The sequence below is a fragment of the Micromys minutus genome (assembly GCF_963924665.1).
Source record: "Micromys minutus genome assembly, chromosome: 16".
Lineage (NCBI taxonomy): Eukaryota > Metazoa > Chordata > Mammalia > Rodentia > Muridae > Micromys > Micromys minutus.
The window spans coordinates 47,062,196-47,085,844 of record NC_137985.1 but is presented as its reverse complement, the minus strand read 5'-3'; the positions used below and the strand labels follow the sequence as shown (position 1 = coordinate 47,085,844).

General features: G+C 42.3%; 1 protein-coding gene across 3 annotated transcripts in view; it reads left to right on the top strand.

Moving 5' to 3' along the window:
* Positions 1 to 23,649, top strand: part of PEAK1 (pseudopodium enriched atypical kinase 1) — a 202,176-nt gene that overhangs the window by 132,936 nt on the left and 45,591 nt on the right. For 2 of the 3 annotated variants that reach the window (XM_080930101.1, XM_080930102.1), the window contains exon 4: positions 13,928 to 17,157. In XM_080930101.1, coding sequence (XP_080786227.1) covers positions 14,048 to 17,157 — 3,110 coding nt within the window. In that variant the 5' untranslated portion in view covers positions 13,928 to 14,047. Of the gene's footprint in view, positions 1 to 13,927; positions 17,158 to 23,649 lie in introns of those variants that run through there. The other variant, XR_013975366.1, reaches the window with a different exon arrangement.

Below are 23,649 nucleotides of genomic sequence, written 5' to 3'. Positions count from 1 at the left end.
ATCATGAAAATGTTCATGTCATTTTACTTTTAATTACATTCAAACTAATTAAATTCTTCTTAAATGTTGTATAAACTCTACCTCTTGATTTTAAGCAAGAGCCCAAGGGAAAAAATAAAATAAAAATTGCCTTTGCCACTAGGGAGATTTTTTCTGGTCTATAACTACAAATTTTGTTCTTTCTGTTATTGGCTTGTGCTCTCCTAAGGATTCTTTGGGGTATAGCTTCCATTTTAAGTAGCAACATTGCCACACGTTATAAACAAGAACCAGTTCCTCAAAGTTCTGTCTTGTGGACTTCTTTTAGAAGGCAGCGTATATTGTTTGCAACTTTGAAGGTATATTGTAAATCACACTTTTTATCATAATCCCTAAATTCCCCAAAGGGATCATATTTAGATTTCTTTTAGAGTTAGATTCCTCTTTGAGTTTTTTCAAGGAGCAGGTTTTTGCCACCATTTCCTTAGTTTCTGTGGGAGATGACCAATATTTGTCATTGCTTGCTGTTTACCAGACAGTAAGCTCGCCTCAAGCTACCTTGTCCGTGGTTCTGTCCATGCCTCACTTCCTCCTTCTTCATCTGCTGCTCTGGATTTTTAGTGCTTTCAGCAGATCAGAAAACATTGCTTCCTATAAATCTAGAGAGATTCGAGCAATTTTCTGTTAGAATATGTTTGAAATGATGGTGGCAAAGGATAAAACAGAAGAGTCGTGAATGTGAGATCAGAAAACCAAGGAGTTGCAAGATTTCTTCCTCTGCTGAGACCTACCGATGGGTTAAGTATCTGTCCACTGTCAGGCAGGATTCTGCCGTACTTTGTTACCCCTTCAGTTAGCGGAGCTCTGGCTCCCACGGCCCAGCAGACAAATTGAGGAGGAAGGGCATTGACTCAAGAACACTATTTGATCTTCCACCCACTGTCCCTTCAAACCCAACCTTGATACGTTCTCGAGAGCTTTCCCTACAGCAGAGAAACTGCAGACTCGGTGTTTCGGTAGCTCTGGCTGAAGGAGGTTGAGTTGCCATGGAGGGATGGCAGGGCTCATGACTGCTTAACGTGAAATATCGAGTGATCTAGAGGGAAACACAAGTGTGATGGTATTACTGCTGCAGATCATTGTGGGAGATACTGGAGAGCTTCACCTTCTGTGGGCGCTCATTTACGGAGCTGCTTCCTCGGGATAGAGCGTCGGCAACACATGTCTAATAGGTACATTCATTTTAATATGCTCATTCATTGAATAGTCCTGATTAATTAGTACATGTCACCATCTGGTACTTAGTGAGACTATTCATTTTTTAAATGTTGAAATTGCAGGGAATGGTGCACACCAATTAAAATCCTTTTAACTGGATTGTGTTGGTATAAAGTATAGGTGTAGGAGGACTTCATTGGGATTCAGCACGCATCTCAGGGTGCATGCATCAGCCTGAAGTCAATTAGAACAAAGAAAGTCAAGAGAGGGGAAAATGAAGGGAGCGCTGGCCGTTTTGTAGATGTGTCTGCTCCTGTGCTGGGCTTTGCTTGTTTCTCCTCTCACTTCTCCTGGTTGTCCTCCCACAGTTTTGTCTGGGAGGTCCTGTCTCTCACTCTCCATTTTTACCTTCCTTTTGTGGCTGGGGTTCCCCACATCTTCATCTCCTCCCTAACCCATTCACACATTAAGCCATGAGAATGAATGAATACCTTTGTGTCAGCTCAGTAAAAACCCAGCACCCCACCCATCTCTGCCTTTGGAGAGATTTGAGCATCAGTTACCAATATTTTTTGGCTAACTTTTGTGAGTTTGAAATATTTAATATTAAACCATTTTAATTAGATAATCACTTAGTGCTGCTGTGGCCTGATTTTTATGCAAAATACAATTTGGAATGCTTTTTCCTCTTATTTTTTTAAAGTTGTTCTAATGAGTTTATTTTCTAATCTAATAAATATAAATAATAAAAACCATTTGTATGAAAATGTTTCCAAAACATATTCACAGTTTGGTTGCTTTGTTTCTTATTAAACATAGCATAGCAAACATTTTAACCTTTCTTGCTGGTCTGCTGTAATTAGTGTCAACATCAACACAATGCTATGCTAGAGTATGGTAGTACCATTAAGGTTTATACAGGGCTGTTTGCCCTGCACTGAAATGCTTTTGGGTTTTCAAGCTTGCTTTTCCATGTTTTATCTCCCCATCTGCTGTTGGGAGTCCCTTGTCAGCGTATGAATGTTCCTGTCTTCAGTAAAACTAGACGGCACTGCACCACTTACTTATCTATTCAAGAAGCCTAACAGCGCTAGAGCAGACTGGGGATGTCTCTGCCTTCAAGTACCCAAAATGGATGAGGGGAGGAAGTAAACAAATAGCTGTGAGTGGCACGTGATGGGGATTTGGGGAAGCGTCAGTTAACTTAAGATGAGCAACTTCACAGGGGAGTTCACTTTGACTCGGGCTGTAGAATTCTGAGCAACTGTTACAGGAGTGGATTTGTAGGAAAGGATGCTTTTTAAAGATGAAAGATAGCATAGTTTCAGGAACATGCATTAACTTTTATTCTCTGGAGTTCAAGGGCATTATATAGACAGCTGAGACCTTTGTGATTTTACGGAGAAATAAGGTACAGAATGGACTTTTTTTTTTCTTTAGGAAAATTAGGAAACAAACCAGCAATATGTCATCTCAGTATTCCAGAAAGCAAATCTGGAACCCTTTCATGTGGTTTGCAGGAGGTGAGTCAGGAGAGGGTAGATTGGAAAACCTAACTTCGGCTGTTGAAATAAGATTTGGATATTGCATGAATGGACCATTCGGAGTTGACCCAGCCTGAGAGTTTCCCAGTGTTGTGAAACTGCCAAGGACTGAGTGTATCATGGAGGGAAGCTAATCGGTTGTCTATCAAGAAAGGTCTACAGGTAACTAGAAGCTGATGTCCAGTGCTCCAGAAGACAAGAGCACGGGGTGTAGACTCTGGCACCATCGAATCCTTAAATATTTGCTAATGGTCAAAACAATGGAAAAAATTATTAGAGGCCCTCCCTTTCTTTTTTATTTCAGTGTTGGGAATCAAGCCTGGGGCATCACACATTCAGGTTTGGTAATCGGTTTACCTCAGAGCCACATGCCATAGCCTTTTTATTTCTTCTATATGTGTATGTGATGCATGCATATATAATCCACATGTGTGCATGTGGTGGGTACACTTTTTGTGGTGGTCAAAGGTTGACTTTTGGTACTAGATAAATTTCTATGCCAGAAGTGCTTTTACACATGAGAAATTGTTTTTTATTGTCTCAAGTTAATAAAGGACTCTAAATGCAACTTCATTTTTTGCCTTAATTTTATTTGAATAATTAAAAATTGTATTTAACCCAAATTTGCATTTATGTAATATTTAGAATAGATTGCAGATTTTAGAAAATATTTTAAAAGCGTTTGTGTTCCCAAACAGCCTATTGGTTGTATGAAATTTATCTATTTTTCTGTGTACATGTGCTGCTTGGTCTGAATATTAGAAAAAGACCCAAAGGGGCAAATAGCAAGATTCTGGTTTTGGTTTTTTTTCTTTTTTGAGTGGCAAGGGTTGCTATATATCTTCATTTTCATTTTCAGATTTTTTTATATTATAAAGAATTAAGTTTCTCTTAGTTAAAAAAAAGATAAGGTAGAGCAGAAGACTTTAAGAAACTCAACTGCCAAGTGATTGTAGCTTCTGTAGATTCTCACCTCTGTCATCTGGCATGGATTAACACACTCAAGAAACAAGGAGGGTTGGGACTCATGAACATTCCCTTGGTATCAGATCCCAAGTGCAACATTGCTTAGGATTATGGAGTCTTAAAGGCTGATGAAGGTATCACCTTCAGGGGCCTCTTTATTATTGATAATAAAGGTATTCTTTGCCAGATAACAATAAATGATCTTCCTGTTGAAAAAAAAAAAAAAGATAAGGTCCATAAGACATAAACTGTTTGAGAAACTTGGATAACCTTACATAGGTAGTTAGGAATATCTTTGAGTCTTTGTTATTTGTGCTTCCAAATGTTCTTGTGGTGATGGGTTGTTAAAACAAGTACAGAAAAAAATACCAAGTGCTCTGCTAACCATAAGAGCCGTGAGCCTAGCACTTATTCAGGGCTGGCAGACATCCACCTGACTGGCTGGAGGCATCGCCCTCCCCGGTCAGGGGCATAGACCACCAGCATTTATCTTCAGAGATGGGAATGAAGACCAGCACACTTTGTTGAAGATGGTTTAGCTGTCTCTTCTCTGACTGTCTCCTTTTCTATTAAAATCCAATGTGTCCCCCAAAGTCCAGGCTGTGGCTGTTTTTCTTAAGGATATGGAGTGTTTGAATCCTCTGTCTTTCTTACCATCACTGACCGCATAACTGCGCTTACTCTGCCCAGTTTTGTTTTTCTACTTTTCTATTTCAAATGTTATCACCTTTCCCGGCTTCCTCTCTGGAATCCCCCTGTCCCATCCTTCTTCCCCCTGCCTCTGTTAAAGTATCTCCCCACCCACTCCCTGCTCCTGCCTCCCTGCCCTGGAATTTCCCTGCACTGGGGCATTGAGCCTTCACAGGACCAAGGGCCTCTCCTCCCATTGATGCCCAACAAGGCCATCCTCTGCTACATGTGTGGCTGGAGCCATGGGTCCCTCCATGTGAACTCTTTGGTTGGTGGTTTAGTCCCTGGGAGCTCTGGGGGGGGGGTGTCTGGTTGGTTGATATTGTTGTTCTTCCTGTGGGGTTGCAAACACCTTCAGCTCCTTCTACTTTTACTCTATGGTAGAATAAAGCTAACTAGAGGGTTACCACTATTTCACCTCCGTTGTCTCCCTGTCCACTTTGGCTGCCTGTACGTTTCCTATCACTCCTGCTGTATTATTTTGACTCAAGGTTAAGAGTCAAGTCTGTGTGAAAAGCACATAAATTAAAGATATGGGTAATCCTAATCACTTGCCTGGCTTTGGGATGTGTTTGATGTCTTCCTTCAGAGCATCCATTCAGTCTTGCTGCTGTGTCGTTTGACTTTGTCTTTCCCACTGTGCGCTCCACTTAAATTGTAGTGACACTTAAAGGAGTGTCACTGGTGTGAGCTTGATTGTCCACATCTTTATTTTGCATCTTGTTAAGTCATCCTGGGATGGGCCCAAGAAGGGGCTTAGAGCCATCTTCAGTCTCTCTTCCCGGTTGGAACTTGAAACCATCACTGAAGCCTGAGCAATAGCTAACCGTATTTCTGCAAATTCAGCTCCCCAAATGCCTTAAGTCGAGATGGGGAGCACAGTTACACTTAGAAGGGACTGGAAGAGACCACTCTCCATATATCCACTGGATACGGAGTTAATAACAGGAAATAACTCACGTTTACCAGTCAGCCAAAGAAATGAGCACTTTATGTTATTTTAATTCATTCTCATAAAGACTGTAAATAATTACGTCCCCTTAACAGATGCTTAGCAGGTCAGTATTGTGAATAAGATCACAAGAGGAATACTTACCTAAAATAAAGGACGATTGTTTTTAAGGCACTGCTCTTTTTTAAACTTCAGTAACTTAGAAATCTCCTTGAACTGAAGAAAAATTAGTAACTATAGTATTTCAGTGTTTGTACATTGTAAAATTTTACCTAAATGTAAATATAGAATTAGGTATAAATTCTCTATATTTTTTTATTTAATTATAAGCCAAACAGATTAAAATTACATGCAAAACACCCGGTGAAATGCAAATTATCGATAATATTTTATGATAGGTAATGCTTTATTGAAACTGAATTGTTATTCATACTGAATACAAACTGCCTTTTACCCCGGTTTTCATTACCACTGGCATGTTTCTTTGTTGACACAGGGTTTTGCTCAAATTCACAATGTATTTAAGGATTACCCTAAAGTCTAACCCTAAGGCCTCTATCCCCTAAGTGTTGGAACTGTAGGTATGTGACACCATGTCCCGAGTGCTCTTCTTGCACCATGTCTTTCGTTCCTTTCTCAGGGCCTATTTTATCCGTAGTTACGTGTTACTGTCTGTATAGGTATGTGCAGTGTGGGTATAGGTGCCCTTGCAGGCCAGCTGAACTTAGAGGTAGTTGTGACCTGCCCTACATGGGTGCTGGGTGCTGAGGATAGATCTTGGGTCCTCTGAAGAGCAGCAAGTGCCTTTAACCGCTGAGCCATCTCTCCAGCCCCTTTCTAACACACTGAAAATCCGACATTGGCACAGTAAATACAGCTTATGTCATGGTGTCAATTTCGTCCTCACTTGGAAATACTAAAATCATTTACATAAGAATTGAGTTTGTTTGTCCCCTCGTTATTTCTTATATTAATAGTGTCCTTGGTGCCAGCTCAGATTATAAGCACGAAATGTACACACAGACCTAGAAATAATCTTTATGTGCTTATTAGTTGTAATCGGCCATTTTGTAACAGCCCAGAATGTTTATGTTAATGTATTTAGTGAGGGTATGGTGTTAAGTGTGGATACACTCGTGTATGAAGGTGAGTGTGCACCTTGGCATGCATATGGATGCCAGAGGTTGACTGTAGGTCTGACCCTCTACTGGTCACCATCATATGTATGTATGTATGAATGTATATATGTATTATGATGTATGCTTTGAGACTGAGCTTGCTGTGTCTGCTAGGCTGGCTAGCCAGCAAGTTCCAACGCTCAGCTAATCAATCAGTTCTGAGATCACACGCATGCGCATGTGCTACCCCCGCCTTGTGTGTGGGTGCTGCAGATCTGAGCTCAGGTCCACATGCTCACACAACAAGCACTTTACCCTCTGAGCCACCCCCCCAACGTCCCTGTATTAACTTCTTTTAGACAGAGACTGTTTTTCGATCGATACTAACCTATTTTGAGAACCCACAGACCCTTGAAAACTACACCCTGGATCCCAGTTTAGGAAATACTCTTTCAGTATAATTTTAATTAAAACTTGTTACATTGCAGTAGTTTCTTGAAGCAATCAATCTGTATTTCTCAAAGTAGTCTATAATTCAGACGTTGATTAATTTAGCATTTTCTTCTTTAAAAGCTTAACTTATAAATGTTTTACAGAAGATTGTTTACTTTTCTCTAGCTGAAGAAGGAAATTTTAGTGCAGTTGAAGTTATAATATCTCTTAGCAAAGTACAGGTCACACTAGATAACCAAGTTTTCAGAATGGTTATGTTGTGAAAATCATAGAATAATAAACTTGTTTCTCTTCCCAGTTTTCCTTTCCCTCTGCCTCTTGTCTCCCACATCTCTCCTCTCCTCGTTCCTTTTCTTTTGTTGTGCACGTGTCTTCTCCACCGGCCATGGGATAGCGGTCGGAGCTGAACCTGAGCATTTGAACATACAGTGTGCATTCACTTACCCTGGCTCTGGCCTTCACAGGCTTCGTGTGGCCTTGGAAAACCCCTGTTTCTTCATTCAAAGAGCAGGACCTATAGTATCATATATGTCACAGGCTTTTTTAAAACTGTGAGTCTTCACGGGCAAAGTGACCCTGTGTCTAGGACTTGCTAGAATTTCTTCAGCATGCTCTTACTTAGAATCTAGTTTTTTAGACAATCCACTGATACAAAGAAGAAAAGGATGTAGCACAGTCCTGTCTTCTTGGGACCTGTATTTTATAGTATGGAGCAATATAATAATAGTGGTATTTAGGGAATCAGAAGAAAAGGTCATCACAGGGGTAACCCCTGAACAAGATGGTGAAGGGTAAATAGTCTGGGCAGGTGAACAGTTTAGAGGGGACATCTGACCCAGGCAAAAGAGACAGAGCATGAACGAAATAAACTTAAGAAGCCCTTAGGTAGTATTAGATAACGTTTGAGCTTCTCTGGTAAATGGCCTAAGAATAGGTTTGGCAGAAGTTCAGAGAATATGTTAGTACTTTAGTATTAAAAGTAGTTGCCATCTAGTTGTAACTAGGAGTAATATTAATCATAGTTGGCTGGTGTGTGCTGGGTAACTTTGACACCGAGCTGAGAACCAAGCAGAATTGCTGTGTTCTTACCTGGGGTGGCTGCCATAGTAACGGCCGTAGAACAGCTAAAGGTGAACGGGCTTCTGGCACATAATAGAACTTTGGGACATGCAAATTAAGCATATTCTACTTTGTTCTGTTCTTTCAATAAGAGAACTTTAGAGTTTCACTATTCTTGTGGTGGTCAGGAAAGTGATACTATTATTATTACCGTCATCATCATCATCGGGTCTTAAGAGCCTCCTTTCAGAGGTTCTATCTGCAATCCACGGTGAAGCTGTCTTTTATCTCCTGCAAACCTCTTCCTGCAGCTTTGCTTCCACTTCCTCTCCACCCATTTAGTCATGTACTAAAGGCTTTGGCATGTCAGGTCAGCATTTTTCACTGTGGAAAAGGAAAAGTTGGGAACAATGACGTGGGGTATTTGTCACATTTTCCTTTGCTTTTTAAAATCTATATAAGCGGATCACATATTCCATTACCACTCCTAATGAAAACCTTGTTTTATAAATTTTACTTAGGAATCATAGAGACTGGCTACTGTGGGATGCCATGTGGCTGAGCTCCTCAAAGCATGTCCTTAAAAGCCTATGGACAACAGTAAGGATTTTTGGCTCTGCCACTGTGGAAATGAGACATATCGGGAGAAGTGATGGCCTTTAGGAGTTCAAGTACTGGGCGAGGACCTTAGCAGTCTATTCCCATACTCCTTTACGATTATCAGCTTTTCTTTGGTTACCTTTAAGGAATGCATGCTGCGTGTGGTGTTTAATAGACCCACCCACACACATAGTCCCTCTTTAAGGAACTGTGTCTCTCTTGGTGAGCTCAGATGCTGACGGTTTAGCCAAGACTGAAATCCAGGGTGAATTTTTTGTTTTGTGTCAGATCTACTTGAAACAGTCGGGCAAACGGCAAATTAATTATAGCCATTGTAGAGCAGAGGGCCAAGAGCAACAGTGGTTTCTCGAAAGGCCTTCATGACTCACGGTGAGATCGGCCACTCTAGAACAAACCTTATCCATAGCTCAGAGGGACTTCCTCTTGCAGTTGGGAAATAGAATTTTAGATCATGGGGTCCTGGCTAGCTTCTGGGAGCGGCTTCAGCCATTAAATTTTCCCATCAACCATTTCACCAGGAGAATTCGCTTTAGGGATATGAGGAATTTTATTTCGTTTGACCCTGTGCTGGTCCCATGTTAGTTCAAATGTGTTTCAGTCCTCTTGTGTCTGGACACTGTTTCCTTTGAGTCATCCCAGCGATGACAAGGAGTGGACACAAGTCCCACCCCTAAGATGGTATCTGCAGTCGAGACTTGCTAGGAAAGGGAAAGTCAGTTTTCCCCAGCTCAGTGTTTCGAGGTGTATCAACCACACCCTAAGGAAGTCAGTGTAAAAAAGACTCCATGGGACCTGGAGTTTTTAAAAGGATGCTTTTTTATGTTTTATTTAGGTTTTTTTTTTTTATGTGTGTTTTATTTGATTTTCTTTTTTTCTTTTTCTTTTTTTGTTTTTTGTTTTTTGTTTTGTTTTGGAAAGAGAGGGGGGCAGGGGAAAAACTATCAGGTTGGATAGGTAGAGGCTGCGGTGGATTTGGGCAAAGGGAAACCATGATCAAAATTGTGAATTTTTTTAAATAAAAAGATGATAAAGAATACATAAGCAAATGAGCTTTTGTGTAAAACGAAACACTGTATTTTGATACTCCTTATCAGACCTGTTCTGACAAACAGCACATGGGTGCAGACTGCTGTGTCTCTACACACACTTCAGGAGACACTTTTCCTGTAACTTAACTTCAGTGACTCAAGCTTCCTGTTTGGACAGTGCTGTCGTTGAGAGGGAAAGCCTCAGGTACTATCACCGGCCCTTAAGTGATTCTGCAAAGGCAGGAAAGCCAGAAGGTTAGGCTTCTGATGGACCCATGTATGAGATAGCTTCTTTCTCTAAGGGCCCACGTTAAGTTAAAGTAGTTTTGACAGCATCTTTAACTGAACATCTTTGTCTCCAAACATAATTAGTGTTTAAAATCGAAGGCCTCAAAGTCCAGGCTTTGTGGCTTAGACAGCAGCTCCATCTGGTGCTTACTGGAGGTGTGTGCTCCTCTCATCTCTGGCTTCCACGGCAGCATAGATTCAGATGTACACAGGCCTTTCAAGGAAACAGCAACTCTAAGATCGGCTTCTGTTGCTGACGAGTTAATCGTGTTCTTGACGAATCTCGTTTGACAGTCATGTTAATGTGATAGCTGCTAATCAATTCAACAGCCGTCATTTGGTTTAACTAACATACTCAGAATGGGAAATAATTTCTCATATTTTTTATCTTGGGGAAAAATAAAACATACTGTACTACTAACAAAGAAAGCCTATAGTGCCTTACGAGGAATAGGTCAGCTTGGTTAACAAGCTAGTAGGCAGGATGTCTTACTCCTTTCTGTTCAGTGTCATATGATGTTTAGTTTACAGGACATGCTTTTTAAAATGGAAGACTTGCTGATTCACAGGAAATGCCTCAAGTTGCTAATAGAAATTAATTCTGAATAGTAGGATTATACAATTTCTCTGTTTTCTTTTTACTTTATGTTTGTATTGGATTTTTTTTTTTTTTTTTTTTTTTTTTTTTTTTTTTTTTTTTTTTTGGTTACTTCAGGAAGGCTATCCTACACAAAAAGGGCAAAAAAAAAAAAAAAAAAAATAGCAGTTTTAAACATATATTAGGGCCAGCAGATGACTTAGCAGGTAAATTTGCTTACACTAAGCCTGATGACTTGATTCAGCCTGCATGGGTAGGAAGAAAAACTGACTTCTGCAGGCATATACACATTCATCATAAAAATACATTTTATAAGCAAAACATAGATAGGGTAGCCTTGTGTCTCAGTTCTTCTCTGGCATTTACTGTAAATGTAGGAGAGGGGTTTTTGTTTGTTTGTTTGTTTGTTTTGTTTTGTTTTGTTTTTCTGGTTTTCAGAACCCTGGTTCATCAGACAAAATGGGAGCTCTGTCAGTTTTAGCATTCTCAGATTTGAATTGAGCTCTCTTCCCAGGCCTCTTCTGCCTCTCCTGTTCTTCTCTGTCCCCCAATCACCAAGCAGCTTTATCTACTTTCTCCATCTTAAAATCAAAAAGTCCTTTCAGAATCTCTAAAGTCTTCCCACCCAGATACTTTCCAAAGAGCCACCCACCAGTGTCCTGTCACTTTGCCGTTCAGACCACAGTCTGAATTCCTTCCTCACTGCTACACCAGCGCACAGAGAAGAGTACATCCTACATGCGTTCTGTCAAGTGTGACAGGACCCAGCCATACCCCAGCGTGTTCTCTACCATTCTCTGTTTTCATCCTAACCTAGAAAATACTTCCAGACTATAATCCCCAAGCGCATGAGATCCACACAGTTCTCTCCCGTGTTCTAGACTGGTGAGCACCAACAGCCTTTGTATGTGGGCTCACAGAGCATGCTCTGATCATCTTCCCTGCATAAGTAATGTCTCTCCACTATTCCTGTCTTGGTAAATATCCTTGCACATTGCTGGAATAACCTCCACCACAGCACCTCTTAACTCTCTCCAAAGTCCAGTCATTCTTTCACTGAGCTTGCCGTGCCTGCCCAGATAGGATGCCACGCCCTAGGCCGGATTCTCACCAGATCTTAGCATGCCTATCACAGCCTTTTCAGCATGTCTTGTCTTTTAGTCCTCCCTCCAAAGTCTATTTTCTGTCCAACCCAAATTGTCTTTTGTATTTATTAAAGCTTAATTTACATATAATTCACCTCTTTTAGTGTTCAAGTTTTATGAGTTTTGACAAATATGTGCAGTTGTGTAGGGTTGACTCCAGGTCTTTCTCTGTAAATCTCTGTATACTGGTTTTAGTATAAAGTGCTCCACATGTTCAACTTCCTCCCAAACATACATTCACTAATCATTCCAGGACGTTCACAGTGGTGCCCCACTGTGGTTCTCATTTGCTTGTCTATATGACAGGCAGTATTACATAGCTGTACAGTATATATGACCTGTATATGAACATAGTATGTGGCAGTGTTTCTACTGAAATCCATCTTTTGTTTTCATTGGCTTTGCATTCACACTCTCAAATAGCCTCTGTTTTGAAAGTTTTTTTAATTTAGGAAAAGATCCTCTTTGTGTGCATGTGTATGTGCACACACACACACACACACACACACACACACACACACACACACACGTGAACACTAAAGCCAGACCATTGTGTGTGCTAGACAACCATTCTATCAAGAGTTACATTCCCAACTCAACATTTTTTATTTTGAGGGAGTCCCAAGTAATCAGTTGGATTTTTTTTTTAATATTTTCCATATTAAATCCCTACACTTTTGTCTGTCCTAAGATTAGGAGTACTTAGCTTTATTCTAAGTCTTAAACTCAGGAGCTTTGGCTCTTCCAACACATTTCATTGCCATTCCTTGTGGAAGCATAGGACTGTGGTGGCCCTCTCGGAGAAGGTCTGCAGTGCTCAGGGGTGAGCGGCACAGAACTTTAAAGGACAGAGCATTTAATCATCCCAGTGCTGTTAGGAACATAGGCAGACAGATGCCAGGAGCTTGCTGACCAATCAGCCTAGCCAAATCGGTGAGCTCAGAAATACAAGACGGAGAACAACTGAGAAAGACACCCAGTGTCATCCTCTGGCCTCTGAATGCACGTGTGCACACACCCAACACAATTGCTTGCATGCACATGCACAGGAAGGGAGGGAGGGAGGTCCTTGTTTGTGGACACAGAAGGGCTTCTCCACACCTAGAAGAAATGAATGGCCCAGTTGGATAGTACAGCAAGAGTTGATTGTCAAGAAGAAGGGAGATGCTAAGAGGCATAGACCTCCTCTGACAGCTCAGGGGTTCTAATACTTTGTTGAAAATTCAGATTTGCTATTCTTCCCTAACATTTGACTTAGGAAAGGCCTGGGGTGTTCCCCAAGTGGTCTTTATTCACCTGGCAGCATTCATCAGTGTGCACACTAACATTAGGAAGCGCTGCGTTAGGTAAGACTGACAGAGAATATCTAGTTTCAAGCTAATTAGTAAGAAGGTGATGCAGTGACATCTGCCAATGTAGGAGAGCAGTGCGCTCAGCGGAGATTAAACTGCAAGTGTAATAGGTCTGGGGTTGGACCTAAAGTAACTTCAGTTCTAACAGGTTCCGGTGAGGCTGGTGTGCTTCTCTGAAAACCACACCTGAAGTAGCAGCAAACAAACAAACAAAACCAAGATGGCCTAGAACGGATGAGACCACAGCCTCACTTAGTCACCGTCACCTGTCCCAGTAATCTGGAGAAGAGGTGATGAGCATCCGAACAGCTGGCAGTGACTGGTGATGGCAAGAACGGGGTCCAGTGAGGTGTAAGGAGCAAAACTTGGAAAAAGCAACTTAGAGAAAAGAGGGATTTATTTTAGTGCAGGATCAGAAGAGGCTATTAAGCAGCTAACATTTTAAGGGTGAATGAAAGAAGAACTTCATAGGGACCAAGGTATGTCATGCAGAGATTGATTGATACTCAAAGATCAGTATCAAAGGCCAACACAGGGGGTAAGAGTACAGCTCAGCGTACTTGAGGTACTGGGTCCCCTCTCAGCACACCATCCCTGACTCCATAGCGCGCGCCCACACACACACACACACACACACACACACACACACACCTTCCCAGGAGAGGAGGTCACACTATTATTTCCATAGACACATCAAACTGGAAATTACATATACATGGAAACTGCCTAAGAGTAAGTTTTCAAGATGCTGATTAACTATAGAAAATTATACCCCCGCCCCGAAATGTTTATTATTTTCTCAACCCTTTGAAGAAAAAGTGGAGACATTAAAGCTAATTCTTTTCCATCTCATTCGTAGTGGTAACTCTCAGGGTGTGTTTCGCATTCAGATTTTTTCCTCTCCTTTTCCCCACAGACTTGATGTACCTAGAGGAGCTGCTATGACAACAGAAGGAGGTGAGAACTCACAGATGCAAATGCAAGTCTTGCTATGCACTGAAGGAAAAGCATTGTCTGGGAAGTTCTATTTTTAAAAATGTCTGCTTGTAACACCTTCACCGAACACGTTTGGAAACCTGGCGAATGCAAGAATTGCTTTAAACCTAAAAGCTTGCACCAGCTTCCGCCAGACTCCGAGAAGACGCCCATCACCCATGGCAGCGTGAAAACCAATGCCAATCAAAGTAACAACCACCGAGTCAGGAACACTGGCAATTTCCGGCCCCCTGTGGCTAAAAAGCCCACCATAGCTGTGAAGCCCACTATGATGGTGGCAGATGGACAAAGTGTGTGCGGTGAGCTAAGCATCCAGGAACCCTGTGAGAACAAACCTGTCACCCTGGGGTGGAACCAAAACAAGACTTCTCTGAGCCAGAAAGCACTCAACAACAATTCCGAAGGTGATGCTGAAGGCTTTGGCAGTGCTCCTCGGCAGTGTGCCAATAATGACGGTGCGAAAAAGATCCCCAGTAACAACAACGGGCTGGCCGACATGCTGAAGGAGATGGCGGGTCTGGATGCCAGCCCTCCAACAAGAGGAAGCGAAGCCAAGTCCAGAGAAACGTTCTTGGGAAGAATAAATGATTGCTACAAACGCTCACTGGAAAGGAAGATCCCACCCAGTTGCATGACAGGGACCATGAAGGACTCCCAGGGCAAGCGCGTCATTCTGAGTGGGAGCACCGAGGTCATCAGCAATGAAGGGGGCAGGTTCTGCTACCCAGAGTTCTCCAGTGGGGAAGAGAGTGAGGAGGAAGTGCTTTTCAGTAACATGGGAGAAGAGCAGGAGAGCTGGGGCGAGAGCGACGAGGAACTCTTAGCCATGGAGATCCGCATGAGAGGGCAACCCCGCTTTGCCAACTTCAGGGCAAACACCCTCTCTCCCGTTCGATTCTTTGTGAGCAAAAAGTGGAATACAATCCCCTTACGGAATAAGTCTCTGCAGAGGATCTGTGCTGTAGACTATGACGACAGCTATGATGAAATCCTGAACGGTTACGACGAAAATTCTGGGGTGTCCTATGGCCAAGGAAGCATTCAGAGCACAGTATCATCTGATTGCACATCCCCAGATTCCTCCTTTACTGAGGAGTCACGTTCTGAAACAGCCAGCAGCTCATCCCAGAAGGTTTGTAATGGGGGGGTATCTCCTGGTAACCTGGGAAATTCTAAAGGTGTGGCAGAAGCTGAGACTAATTCTGAAAGTCCTTCTGGTAAGGAAGAGGAGGACTCGTCGCTGACCTCCAAAAGCCCAGTGAAAGTTCCAGAGACGCACAAAGCCGTCCTCGCTCTCCGCTTACAGGAGAAGGACGGCAAGATTGCAGTGCAAACCGAGAAGCCAGAGAGCAAAGCTTCCCCAGACATCGCTGGCCAGGCAGTCACCATCAGCCTCGTCCCAGTAGAAGAACAGACAAAGCCCTACCGCGTGGTAAATCTGGAACAGCCGCTGTGTAAGCCATATACAGTTGTGGATGTGTCGGCAGCCATGGCCAGCGAGCACCTGGGGCGCCCCAAGGTAAAAGGTTCGTCTTCTACCCCAAACTCTCCGGTTACATCACCTGCCTTGACACCAGGACAAATAAATGCCCATCTCAAAAAATCCAGTGCAATCCGGTACCAGGAAGTGTGGACTTCCAGCACCAGTCCACGACAGAAGATCCCTAAAATAGAATTAAGTGGTGGAGGAACTGGGCCGAATGTCCCTCCAAGGAAAAACTGTCATAAATCAGCACCTACTTCACCCACAGCTACAAACGTCTCCTCCAAAACCATCCCTGTTAAGTCACCTAATTTGTCTGAAATAAAATTTAATAGTTACAACAATGCTGGGATGCCACCTTTTCCCATTATCATCCATGACGAGCCATCCTATGCCCGGAGTTCCAAAAACGCCATTAAAGTTCCTATTGTTATTAATCCAAATGCGTATGACAATCTCGCCACCTACAAGAGTTTCCTGGGGACAAGTGGAGAACTCTCTGTGAAGGAAAAAACCACAAGCGTAATAAGTCATACTTACGAAGAAATAGAAACTGAAAGCAAAGTGTCTGACAGCACCCCCAGCAAGCTCACAGACTGTCCCCAAGCTAAAGGGTTTTCCAACAGCACAGAGCGCAAAAGAGGCTCAGTAGCGCAGAAGGTTCAGGAGTTTAACAATTGTCTCAACAGAAGTCAGTCTTCTCCACAAAGAAGCTACAGTTCCACCCACAGCTCCCCAGCAAAAATCCAGAGGCCCACACAAGAGCCTGTGGGCAAAACAGAAGGTGTGCAAGGGTCTCAGGTACCGGGCAACAGCGGCAGCACCAGGGAGAAAGCAAGTGCTGTCCTGTGTCAGATTGTGGCATCTATCCAACCTCCCCAGACTCCTCCAGAAGCACCTCAACCTAGCCCTAAGGCTTGCAGTGTGGAAGAGCTTTATGCCATTCCTCCAGATGCAGATACTACAAAAAGTATTCCTAAAAACACACCAGTCAGACCCAAATCTCTCTTTACATCTCAGTCTAGTGGCGAAGGTGAGGCCCATCAAACCACAGAAAACCCTTCTACCAAAATTCAGAAAGATCCATCCGCAAAGCCAGTGACATCTGCTCCCTCCAAATTAGTGACCAGCACCCAGGGTGAACCACCCCCTCCCTTCCCCCCACCACGGTCTACTTCCTCCCCTTACCATGCGAGTAACCTGTTGCAGAGGCATTTCACCAACTGGACGAAGCCAACCAGTCCCAGCAGATCAACCGAAGCTGAGTCAATTCTGCACTCTGAAGGGAGCAGACGAGCAGCCGATGCAAAGCCTAAACGTTGGATATCATTTAAAAGCTTCTTCCGCCGCCGAAAAACCGATGAGGAAGAAGAGAAGGAGAAAGAGCGAGAGAAAGGGAAGCTGGTGGGCCTGGACGGAACGGTCATTCACATGCTGCCACCCCCTCCAGTGCAGCGCCATCACTGGTTCGCAGAGGCAAAAGGAGAGTCCAGTGAGAAGCCTGCTATTGTCTTCATGTACAGGTGTGACCCTGACCAAGGCCAGCGCAGTGTGGATCAAAGCAAGGCTGGAGCAGAGAATGGAAGGCCAGAGGATGTGTTACTTCGGAACTCAGAAGAAAAGAAAAGTAGCCAACCCCCATCTCAGATGCCTGACAGAGCTTGCAGGTATGTAAACTAAACCAGCAGAAAAAGACTTTAAATACATTTTCAAGTGCTAAGTTTTCCTTTATATCCTTTAAGATTGCACAACAGCCATTTCCGTTTGTAGGAAGCACTGCTTGGTCATTATCCATCTTGATAACTACATCCCAAGATTAGAATATTATTAAAGTCATCTCATTGCACGAACAAGGCTTATGGCCCTGAGTCCCTAGCTAAAGTAGTACATCACATTCCAGTAAATGCAGGGGCTTTAACACAGAAAAGCAAATTCACAGCACTGTAATACCGACGCATAATATGTTCCGGATGCTGAGACAGAATAAGGAAGAAGCAAAATGAATGCTCCTTCCCTCTCATACATGAAATAAAACTCCAAGAAATTCTTTTTTTTTTTTTTTTTTTACTAAGTTGCTATTCTCATGTAATCTTTGAGTGATTATTTAGTTTTTTGTTTTTTTTTTTTTTTTTTAAATTGGTGTCTCTTTCCTAATGTTGTAGAGAAAGAATGGAGCAGAGAGTAAACCATTTATGGGTTTTTGTTTTTTTGAACATGTAGAAGAAATAAGAAACAAGAAAAGTTGTCTATTGAAGCTGAGATCAAGGGTTGCATCCCAGCCCACCCAGGCAGCTGTAAGTTCTCTCGGTGATGATCAGTCCTCTTAAATACTTCAGTTACTAGTTTTTGATCACATATTCTCTGCATGGCACAACCAAATATTTTTCTGAAATCCTACTAAAGCCTTATAAATTGATTGTGTTCATCAGACGAGGAACTGAGAATTGGAGAATTGACCAGAATCCTAAATTAGTGTTTATTAGAGCTGTGATTTACATCCTGATCTGCCTCAGTCTAAAACATTTTTTCCTCCTAAAATGCTATGTTATTAATGAACATGAGGTCCAACAAAAGACTAGAAGAGTATCCCAGCAGTAGTAGAGTGCTTGCTTAGCATGTATAAGAATCTGGCTTCAATCCCAGAACTGTACACACTCACAGGAACAAACACACACACATCTATATGTATATATAGTCTTCTTTTATTTATACAAATGTTCATGTGTAGGAACCCTGTTTTTCCTTCTCATAACTATAATAAACAAAGTTAATTAACTCTCAGTTCAGCAAGTAACTTTATCCAAAGTTTGTAACAAAAAGGATTTCTTCTTAATCCTTATTCACTTTTGTCTTAAGCAAGTGCTCCAAATACTTGATTCTTCTGAGTCATCTTTCCTGCTGGCATACAGTAAACTTTCTCTACCCAGCCTGGCCTTCTCTCTGGCAAAGATAACAACTTCTGATTGAGAGGACAGATTTTTCTCACCATTTTTCTGTAAAAAATATATATATGTGAAAAATGAACATTAATTTCTTCAGTTTTCCTAGCAAAATGCCAGGAAGTTTTCTGCGTGTTCTCTCAAAATGATCTTATTTCCACATAGTTGTCAAAATGCTAGCACGTCTCAGTTTTCTTTAAATTCACTTACTAACAAAGCAACTGAAATAAAGGCAGTGCATTCCAGAGAACAGCCTTCGCATCAGTTGAATCTTAGGCTCCCTTTTACATCCTCGGTGATAGACAGGCATGCTCCAGTAGTAATACAATGCTAGACTTCAGATTCCTGTTTCATTTAGGAAGGAAGCCATTACATAGCACACAGCCCGCATTACCGGAGAGGGAATAGCATATAGCTCTTACAGATCAATAAATGACTTTTCTCCTGTTCAAGTATGGCTGTGGTAGATGGATCCAGGCCCTGGAGAACAGCCAAATAACGGTTTAGCTTTTCTTTTGTGACTCTTTCCTGTGGCTATACTACACTTTGTGTGGACATGAGGCAGCCCAAGCCTTGGGCATGGCAGACCCCTTCCTACTGAATTTTTACTTTTTTATAGAACTGTCTATGAATTCAAATGACACAGTTAATTTCTTCACTGATACTAAGATTTGACTGTTTCATAGTTCTCCAAAAGAATGTTAAAACACACTGCCAGGTTCTACTCCAAGAGTTTGTTTGTTTCTTTCTTTCTTTTACTTTACTGTTTTTGTATTTTTGTATTTTGAGACAGAGTTTTTCTGTGTAACTCTAGCGGTCCCTGAACTCAGAGATCTACCTGCCTCTGCCCTCCTAGTTCTGGAAGATAGAGTGTGCACCACCACCACCTAGTAATTCCCAGGGTTTCTAATTCTCTTGGATCTGAGGTACATCCTGACTTTGCACATTCAGCAGGCTGAAGTTGTTGAGCCACACTTTAGAATCATTAGTCTGAACTCTGTTCTAAAGGTACATAAATAAAGCCATGATTGGGCTACTGAACAGTTTGTAGAGGAACATTTAAATTTTCTCATTTCAGAATGTCCCAGAGTGGTAGAAAAAGAAGCATTCGATAGGTTATTTTTAGCCTTGTGGAAAGTTTAAAGCATGAATATGTATAGTGAAAACTATACTCCATTTGCTTTTTAAATAATTACCTCATTTACTTGGATTGTCATTGATATTTACTTGAAGCAACTTTGAGAGGAAAAACATTACAATCAAATGTCAACATTTGTGTTTCTGGTTTGATGGCAGCGTGATCATTAAATTATCATCTCGTGCCTGAGAACACACAGCTAAGAGAAATGAAAATACGCTTTTCCCATAAGTAAATGAAGATGCCAAATCTAACCTGTCTGTAAAGAATGAGGAATGAAAATGCCCTTGTGATGGCTGTGCTGCGGGGCCTGGAGGATGAGAGCCTGGTGGAGCCTTGTGCTGGCATTAACGATTTCTAACATTTGACTTTCCAAAGACATAAATTGAATGTGTGCCATTAGCCTTAGAACAAACGAGGAAGACGTTGCTGTGGTAATGAACTTGGGTTTGACTTTAGCGTTGACTCTCTGCTCCTTCAGTCCGTGGGGCTATAGTGATACTTATCGCATAGAATTAATTTGAACATTTTATGGGAAGACATAAAATAGGCTGTCCAGGGTCTGGCATATTAGAGGCTGAAAAGTGTTAGTAGCCCCTTGGTCCTCAAAGTGGTAAGTGCTCCGTGCACGAAATGATAAAGTAGCTCAGAACACCTAAGTGATTAAATCAGCCGAAATCAACTTCTCTGAAGTTAAATTGGAACCAGGTCTTAAAAGACAAATAAGAAGGCTGAGTGTGGGCAGCATATATCTGTAATTCCATCAGTAAGGGGGCTGGGACAGCAGGATTGTGAGTTCAAGGCCAACCTGGACACGATTCCCCCACAGGCACTTATCAGCCAGGTAACAACTGTGCAGGCTAAAGGAGGAGGGAAACAGAAGCAGGAAGTGTAGCTGGAAAGGAGAGTGCACCGGACATGTTCACAAGTGGAACTCAAAGAGGAGAGGAGTCGCTTGCCAGAAGTTAGGGTAGTGGGGAAGGGAGATGGTACCATAAACTGGGGAGATGTTAGGGGTACAGGTTTCCCATTAGGATGAGCTTTGGTGGCCCATTCTTCTGCATGACAACAGTAGTACAGTCAGTATTTCAAACATTCTAAAAGAACATATTTTAAGCCTTATCACAAAATGATGTATCGAGTGACATATTAATTTTGTCTAATCTGTGTTTTACACATGTATTGGTATATCACATTGCACTCCATAAATTATCGTCAATATTTTTTAAAAAATCAAAAATAAAAAACCAGAGTAGTTCAGTGGTTCATCTCCTGCAATCCATGTAGGATCAAACAGAGACTGTCTTGAGTCTATCCCAAAAGGCCCTGTGTTAGATCTAAGGAAACAGTCCATGGAGAGACTGAAGGAGTTGATGGGGATTGTAACCCCGTAGGAAGAACAATAGCTAACTGTACCGCCCAGAGCTCCCAGGGACTAAACCACCAACCACAAAGTACACATGGAGGGAGCTGGGATTATAGATACATATGGAGCGGAGGACGGCCTTATCTGACATCAATGGGAGGAGAGGGAGGCTTGATGCCCCTGTGTAGGGGGATACTAGAGGGGTGAGGTGGGAGTGAGTGAATGGGTGGAGGGGTAACCGGGAAGGGGGATATCATTTTGAAATGTAAATGAGTAAAATGATTGATGATGATGATGGTGATGTAATGATGATGAAGTGGGGCTCATTTGAAGGGAGTCCCTGAACTTCATGGCTTTAAAAAGAATCTTGGGACTCCGGTCTCAATTTCTCTATTTTTCATCCTGGCTCTTCTCCTGTGTCCCCTCATCTCTTCCTTAGCCATTGCTCTCATAAGCAGCTTTCTCCACATACACCCTCAGTGATACTGCCTTGGCATCGTGGACTGAAGTTGTAAGCCATGAGAAATCTCTCCTCCTCAAGTTGATGATCTTGATTATTTTGTCACGGGAGGAAAAACTAACCAACACAGACGCTGATATTTTCTTTTCCCTCTGTTGACCTTTGTACTGACAGTTTAGAAACATCTGGGTAAAGGTAATTACTATGAAGCCCAAACAAGGCCATCAATTCAAATTGTACTGGGAATTTAAAAGGGAAAAAATCAGTTTTATTTAAGATTAAGTAGTAAATCTGTATTAAATCTCAACCTTTGATTACTTGCCGTTTAGGTTTAATTGTGCTGAACTGAAAACACACATGTTCATTTCAGGTGCAGACCAGAGATCCTAAAGGAAAGTGGGTTACCTCAGTTAGGCGCAGTAGCACCTTTTTACTGACCAGGGAAAGGACAAATGGAAAACCACTTTAAGGAGACCAGCTATGTTTGTTTGTGATAAAACTCAAGCTTTCAGACACCTCTCTACAGCACTGACCTTTCAGCTTCCTAATCCTTAAGCATTTTCTAGGTGAGATTGGCAGTGCCCTGGCTTGTTTATCACTGTCCTATGGTGGGGTACATCTACATTTGAAGGATAGTTCCAAATGACTGCCCCTGTGACCTTATGAAATTATGCAAATGGATTTTGATATAACTGAGAACAGAAAGTTCTTTGGTAGACCCCACACTTCAACTAACGTTTATGAAGTGCCATTTGGCGCTCTAACACAGTGCCAGCAAGTGGCTGAAGTTCTCAGAGGTACCCACTCCCCACCTGTAGCCTAATGAGACTGCTTCCCTGTATGTTCCTTAACTAAGCAGCGTGTCTCCACAGGTTAAATGCAGAAGCAGATAGGGAAATCAGCCTGCCATCTATTAAGCTGGATACCAGAACAGCTTTACATTAAAAGACAAACGTTCTCATCAGTGGTGCTGGTGACGGTAATGGGATCTTGATTCAGTATTGTTCCTTACACATCTTTCCCCTCGAGCTGGCGTGCCTGACTCTTCCTGAACTCAGCATTCATAACATAGGGAATAACGTGGCAGAGGAAAATGCAGGCACTGGAGTTGACAAAGATCTGGCTTCCCACTTTACCACTGGCCTGATTTCACTTTTGAGCTAAGTTTTTTTTTTTTTTTTTTTTTTGTATTCAACAGGGAAAATGACAACTACTTTACAGAGATGGTCCACAGACAAAATGGATATCACGAAAGCACCTGGTTGGATAGATAGTGAGAGTTGCCTCTTTTCCCGTTTACACTTAAGTAACCAGACAGAAGAGCATCCCTGCAGCCTGTTTTGAGGAGTCATATAGATCTTTATGGCAGAGATTTTCTCCGTGCGTGCCATCCTCCTACCTCTTCAGCCGGGCCCTCTTGTTCACAGGCCTCCGGGTACTCAGCCTTTCTTTCCATGTAAGGCCTTCATATTGCTTCCTTAGCATTGACGGTACAGGATTACCTTCTAGTGAAACCCATCTCTGAAAGGGCCATGTTATCTTTGAAAAAACTTTTTAGAGTAGAGAGATTTTAACCATATATAAAAGTAAATACAGAGAGAGAGAGAGAGAGAGAGAGAGAGAGAGAGAGAGAGAGAGAGAGCTAGATAGAAAGATATTTACCACTGAAGGGACTCTAGCCAGTTCATGAGCATGGCTCTGATAGGCTTTGCCTTTCTCCCCATTCCCCTCTGCCTTGCTAAAAGGCATTCAATTGCATCCCTACAGCCACCAAGGTCTGTTCCCTCATTTGTCCTTTCTCTGGCTAGGGCTGGCCACCAAGATCCAGCTATCACAGTGTTGAAGTCCAGCAATGAGAAGACACCTTTGGCTTACCTAATTAACCTGCCCAATTAAAATTAAACACCTCATCCCATGACAAGGTTTCTTGTTCCTTTTTATTTTTGGTTGTGACCATTACCTTCAACAGCTGATCCATCTCTCTCCAGCCCCTCTTAAACCTTTATAAACTGCCATTTGCCTATGGGCCATGTCTGTCTCCTCTCTATCCAGAGGCAATCCTTTGTCCTACTGTAGGAAAAATACCTGTGTCCCCTCTCCCTTGTCCCCTTCCCTTCTTCCTCAACCTCCATCTCCTGTCTGTCTCTTATTCCCTACTCTTTGTGCTCAGAACTTGTCTTGGAGGTCCTAAGCCAATATGGTTTCTACAGCCACAAAGCCACGTTTTCCATCTTCTGGGTGTAGTACAGTTTCTAT